This window comes from Triticum urartu, chromosome 1A, assembly GCF_056163025.1.
Source record: "Triticum urartu cultivar PI428250 chromosome 1A, HENAU_Tu73, whole genome shotgun sequence".
NCBI lineage: Eukaryota > Viridiplantae > Streptophyta > Magnoliopsida > Poales > Poaceae > Triticum > Triticum urartu.
Window position 1 is genome coordinate 267,799,440 of NC_141873.1, and position 6,607 is coordinate 267,806,046.

The window sequence follows — 6,607 nt, forward strand, 5'->3', positions numbered from 1 at the left end:
TTACTGAAATCTGGAAGTTGCAACACGGGTGCCGTTGTGAGCTTCAGTTTCAGAGTGTCGAACGCCTGTTGCGTGTCACTTGTCCAGACAAACTGGTGGTTCTTTTTGAGCAGGGTGAACAGAGGTCTTGCAATGATCCCAAAGTGCTGCACAAACTTCCGATAATATCCAGCAAGGCCGAGGAAACTGCACACATCTTTGGCGCACTGAGGAACAGGCCACTACTGGATCGTCTGGACCTTGCTGGGGTCTGTAGAGACGCCTCGTTCATCGATCACATGCCCCAAGTAAGCAATTTGGCGCTGCGCGAAGGAGCACTTGGATTGCCTGACTTTCCAGTGGTCGTCTCTGAGCAGCTGGAGCACGTGCGCGATGTGTTGGGTGTGTTCGGACAGGGTTTTGCTGAAGATGAGGATGTCGTCGAAGAACGAAATGACACATTTGCGCATGACTGGGCGCAGGGTGGTGTGCATGCCTCCATTGAATGTGGTCGGGCCTCCCGCTACTCTGAAAGGCATGACGCGGTATTCCCAGTGCCCGGAGTGTGTTTGGAAGGCCGTTTTGTACTCTTCTCCTTCTGCCATCCTTATCTAATGAAATCTGGCACGCAGGTCGAGCTTCGAGAACCATTTTGCACCGGCCAGTTCGTCAAGGATCTCGTCAATGATTGGTACTGGGAACTTGGCAACCACGGTCATGGAGTTGAGACGGCGGTAGTCAACGCACAAGCGCCATGTACCATCCTTCTTCTTGACTAGCAGGGCTGGGGTGAAAAGGGGCTGGAACTTTTCTGAATGATCCCTGCGTCGAGCATTTCCTGAACCTGACGTTCGATCTTTATCTTCAATTCAGGTTTGTATCTATATGGTCTGGAATTGACAGGCTGCGCGCCGGCCATCAGAGGAATGCGATGATCGCAATCGTGGCGAGGCGGCAAAGTCCGCGGGTCTTCAAAGACATCCGCGAACTGTTCCAGTAGGCGCAAGATCTCAATAGGAATCGGCGAATCTGTAGTACTGGTGCCGTCAAGAGCGCTAAGGTGCACGATATGTGCCACTAATCCTTGCTTGCAAGCCTTGAGGAGCTCTGGTGCGGAGATCATAGAGCATTGGGTTTGATCTGAAGCTGTGGCAGATAGCGTCAGTTGGCCGGCTGGAGTTGTAACAGTTAATAATTGCTCGATCCAGTCGATGTTCATGGGGCTGTGCTGCCTTAACCAGTCCATCCCGAGAATTGCATCGTACGAGCCTAGTTGGAGGATCTTGAAATCTGTCCTGAAATCATGCCCTTGGGTTGTCCACTGACACGCTGGAATGTAGGTGGTGCAGGGGATGGTGTTGCCATTGGCGACGCGTACGCGGCATGGGCGCGGCAGTGGCTTGGCTCCGTTGAGTTTTGCTGCGAGAGAACTGTCTACAAAGGACGTAGAGCTACCGGAGTCGACAAGAAGCAGGATCTCGTGCCCTTGGAGCCAGGCGTGCAGCTGCAGTACCCCTGGGTCTGACGAGCCATCTTCAGCCTGATGGGCAGAGTGCAGAGGTTCTCCTCGTCAGATATCGGTGATGCTGGTGGCGATTCTGACTGCACATCGTCTTGGGGAAACATGGCGAGCAGCTCTTTCACGATGTGCATTTGCACCGTGGCCGGGCAGGTGTGGTCCTTTCCCCACCGTTCGCCGCACTTGAAACAGAGTCCCTTCACGCGGCGACCTTGCTAGCTTCAGGCGTCGCGCAGGCTGCTTCAGTTCCGCGGCGATCTTCAAAGATCATAGTTGGTGTAGCCGGGAGAGTGAAGAAGGACGGTGGCATCGATCGCCCCGCGTGATTGTGTCCTCGGGGAGTGTTGGAGAGGCGGCCGAATGAGTGCTCGCCGTCGGCCACTTCGTCCTGAAGTAAGGCCAGCGAGCATGCCGTGTCCAGGTCCGGTGGGCGTTGCACGAGCACCACCGCGCGGATATTCGGTCGTAGTCCCTCCACAAAACGAGTCAGGAAAAAATACGGGTGAGTGGACTCAAGAGTAAGATATAAGATGATTCATCAAGGTTTCGAAACGTTCAATGAAATCTGCTACTGTGGTAGTTTGTTTGAGAGCGTAGAATTGGCGATGAGCATTTGGTGTTTGTCACGACCGAATCGGGTGCAGAGGAGGGAAGTGAAGGACTCCCAATCCAGTCCAGTTAACTTCTTCTGGACGGATTGCAGCCAGATGCCCGCGGGGCCAGAGAAATTCAAGGTGGCCATGGGGACGCGGTAGGCGTCGGGGATCGTGAACATCTGGAAGTATTGCTCGCAGAGCGTTTTCCAGAGCTGTGGGTTTTCACCGGTGAACATCAGGAAATTCATGGATGGTGGTTGGCCCAAGTTGGTCAGGATGGAAGAGGACAGGGGAGGAACAGGGGCCGGCACGATCGGGAGGGAGGGCGTGCCCATGACCGGAGGTACCGCCAGTGACTCGTGGGTCACTGACGGGCCCCCTCCGGTGTGGTCGACGTCGCCGCGGCCATCGGGCCCGTGGAGATCTCCCCGCACTGGAAGCAGGGGAGGAAGATGTTGGGGAAGCGCCGCTCCACTCGGCGGTGTGGTCACTCGCAGCGCCGCGACTGTGGACTCCAATTTCGTGAAGCGCGCCTCGAGATCTGGCTTCCAGTGAAGGAGGTCGTCGATCTGTGAGGACTGCGCCTGCAGCTGCTTGAGGACGTGGGCGGAGTCGGCCTTGGCGTCCTGATGGAGCTTGTCGAGGTACTCCTTGAGCGCTGGATCCATGGCGGCGACGAAGGCTTGCCGCGCTTGGATGCGCTGGCGGGTTTCCAGGTCAATGCGACGGAGAGAGGGTGGTGCTGGTCTCTGATACCTGGATGTTAGGTACCAGGTCGATCTACTACTAGTTCAAGATACAAGCCCGAATTCGAATTACAAATCGAGTCTCTCTGTTCTTGAGAAGGAAGAAAGGTAGGTAGGTGGGGAAAGAGGAGGAAGCCGCCGTTCGTTCTGATCCAGCCCGGATGCCGATCCCCTCGTCGCCTGTGGGTTAAGTAGCGAGCTGCTAGGTGAGCAGGCTCAACGGGCCCATTTTGGCCCGACGAATCTTCTGTTGGGCTGCACGATCCTCTTGGGCCGGCTGTTGACGTGCCTCGGTGTGAGGCCTTCGACTGCCTTGGTTGTACATGCGCTGACACTGCACATCCTTTTTGCCTCCACCTGCGAATCCCCATCCAGGGGGCCCTGCATATCCTTGGTCCACACCTGCCTGGAGGAGCATGAGGCTATGAGTGGGCGCCACTGGAGGCCTTGCTGTATAGAGCGGGAGGCTCGGCTAAGCGGCGGCTGGATGCACGTCGAGGCGGGAGCCCATCCCCTTGATCTGCCCGAGCTCGGTGGGCGGGGCATCTCAAGCATGCCACCATGGATGAGTGGGTGCTGGTTTTGGCCATCGGGTGAAGGAGTGGATGCGCTAGACATCAGAACCGCAGGTGGAAGTCATGGTCGCGGCTGTGGGAGGCTAGATGAGGTGGTTCCCTGGCATCGCACGGGCCGGCGGCATGGGAGGCAGGCAGTCAGGGTAGGGGAGACGTGCGGGCCGGCATCGGGTGAGCCAAGTAGTTAAGGCATGGTAGGCATAGCAGCATCCAGCACACCAGAGTTAACTGAAGTACCACACTTGGGGCAGATGTGACAAACCAGTATCATTATTCTTTTTTTTGCATGTCAGTACCACACTTGGGGCAGATGTGACAAACCAGTATCCCTATTATTTTTTTGCATGTCAGTACCACGTATGGGGTAAATCGTTGCAAAACGGTCTAAGCAGCGTATAACATAGTATTGACGATGTATCTCACCTCCCGGCCCCACCTGTCAGGTGACACGCTGGCCAATCGACACGCGCCGCTCGGCTGACTAGGACGAGGCCGGCTCGGTCGTTGTATATGCCTGGGTCGGACCCAACTTCGCTCGAACCCTAGTCCCTGGTCGAGCTCTCGTCCTCCGATTCGCCACTGACCTCCGCGCAGTCCGCCGCCACCACCGCCGCACCATGGTGTACGAGGTTGAGAGCAGCAAGGAGCACTCTAGCCTGCAGTACATGAACTCCTCCTCTGACGGCATGCAGTACCAGGTGAGTGGTTTAGGGTTAGGGTTTCTGATTTGCGGATTTCATCTTTTATTTGGGGGTTTTGGTTCATTTTGCTCCTGTAGATCCCTGCTACCATTGAAGACCAAGACTACATGGGCATTGAGACTGGACCCATTGTTCCCTATGAGCACCATAGGCTGCCATCTGAGAGGTGTGTAGCCTTTAAGGGATTTCAGACGGGCAGGAGGTTCTTAGTATGTGCTCAGGAAGTAAGATTCTACACTTTATATATGTTTGTATTAAATTAGTTGGTAGTAGCTTGGTCTTTGTATTGAAATTCATATAGTTTGTGCTAGCAAGTAAGATTATGTTCTTTTGATGGTCATCCTTTAGCCATTTAGTAGTGCTGATGCTGATCAGTGGAGTAGGCATGTGCTCATGCACTCCTTGTATATTTAATTGGACAAGTTTTAATTTTATATGTGGCCATGAGCTTAGTTTACAGTGCAGATCATTGCTTAATTGGGCAGCTAGGTCATTGTTTAGTGCAGATGCTCAAAGTTCAATTCTTTATAGATGTTGTACTTTTTGTAATGCTTAAATAAATTGCATAGGAGATTGGTTTGGAGTGTTGTAGTGCACATGCTCTGCTGTTCTTTAGGTCATTGTTAATTGTAGTATTTGACTGAAATTCAATTAGATAGTTATGTTGTTCTTTAGTTCTTTGCTTACAATCATATAGTTTAATTGTAATATGCAGTGTAGTTGTGTTGTTCTTTACTTCATTGCTTACAATCATTTGTCCTGTGTCATTTGGAATTCAGTTAGATAGTAACAATATAAGTTTGATTATATTGTTGGAAGGTGAGAACTGTGGTTTTGTTTTATGGGTTGGCCCAGAGTGGCCTCCTACAATGCAGAATGCTTTGTTGAAGCTATGGGAAATGTATGAGGATAGCAGGAGTGATCGGAGGAAGTATAACCTGAAGAGTTCGCTCACTATTCACCATTTGACAGAAGAAAAATATAAACTAGAGGCCAACTATGACAAATTAGTTGAAGATGTTCACCAACTTTTCAATGCCCAAGAGGATAGGATGCTGGATTTCAGCTATTTGCAGTCTGAAATGCAAAGTGCAGAGGAGAGGAGAGTTGAGGTTACCAACCCAATTGTCTCTGATATGAAGACAGAGATGGACAAGAAAGAGGCAGAGATCTTCAAGCTGCAACAGAAGTATGTAGTCCTTATGAACCTGACAGATGCTCAAGGGAATATCATCCAGAACCTGAAGTTTAACCATTTGGAAGAGAAGGAGGTGCTTAGTGAAGCCAGCAGGAACTTGCAGTTCCAGGTTGATGAACTCATTAACTATCAGGAAAAGCTCACCCAAGAGAATCTCTAGTTGAAGCTTCACATGGGCGATCTCAAGAAGGGACGGGATAAGCTCACTAAAGACAGGCTCAGCTCAAGCTTCACATTGCTGATCTTGAAGGCGGAGGAGAAGAACAAGCAAAAGATGAAGGGTATCCAGGCCATCTTGGAGGAATGAACAAGATGAAGATGAAGAGGTTGCTTAGATGACCTTTTGTGAGGTAGTATTATAACCTAGTGAATTTGAACCATGGATGTGTAGTTTATGGATCTTTTAGTTGGAATATATGGTTGTGTAAGAATCTATTAAGTATGTTTCTTTAAGTTGTGAACTATATATGTTGACCTCTATTATGTTATGTTAGATGGTTGTAGTTATCTATGATGCTTTATGTTGCTTTGATAGATGGTTCATTGAATGGTTAAGTTATATGATTTGTGATCTATGTAGCTTACATAGAATGGTGAAGTTATAAAATTTGCCATCTATGTGGCTTTGATAGATGGTTGGAGTTATATGATTTATTGAAATCTATGTTTATTTGGGTTCCGCCGATGCCGACAACCACTAAACCCTTGCCTTTTTGGGTTCTGTCAATGTCGGAAACCACTAAACCCTATGTGATGCCCCCAATTTAATCGTGCACTAATCATACACTCAAATGCACACGATCAAGCTCAGAGACTCACGGGAAGATATCACAACACAACTCTAGACACAAATTAAAGTCATAAAACTTTATATTACAAGCCAGGGCCACGAAGGCTCGAAAACATAAGTCAGCAGAAGCAACAACAGCTAAGTACAAACATAAATAAACAAGTTTTCCTTAAGAAGGCTGAGCAAAACAATGACATCTGGATCGAAAAGGTGCAGCCTCTTGCCTAGGGCCTCCTAACTACTCATGGTCATTGGTGGTCTCCACATAGTAGTAGGCTCCGTCGGGGTAGTAGTAGTCGGCGGCGGGATCAACTGGCTCCTGGGATCCTTCCTCTAATCGCAGCAATCGGGTAGAGGGAAAAAGGTAGCAAAGCAACCGTGAGTACTCATCTAAAGTACTCGCAAGACTTACATTAGATCTATGCTAAGTATGCATCGGTATCAAATGAATGGGGCTATATCTTTGGACTATACTGCAGAAATGCCAGAATAGAAGCGGAGGC

At 50.2% G+C, this 6,607-nt stretch overlaps 1 protein-coding gene across 1 annotated transcript; it reads left to right on the forward strand.

The window, feature by feature from the left end:
* Positions 1-4,032: 4,032 nt before the first annotated feature.
* Positions 4,033-5,474, forward strand: LOC147990821 (uncharacterized). The gene is made up of 3 exons (XM_087538409.1): positions 4,033-4,113; positions 4,194-4,340; positions 4,896-5,474. Exons 1-3 carry the CDS (start codon positions 4,033-4,035, stop codon positions 5,472-5,474), a joined length of 807 nt encoding a protein of 268 aa, XP_087394535.1.
* Positions 5,475-6,607: the final 1,133 nt, after the last annotated feature.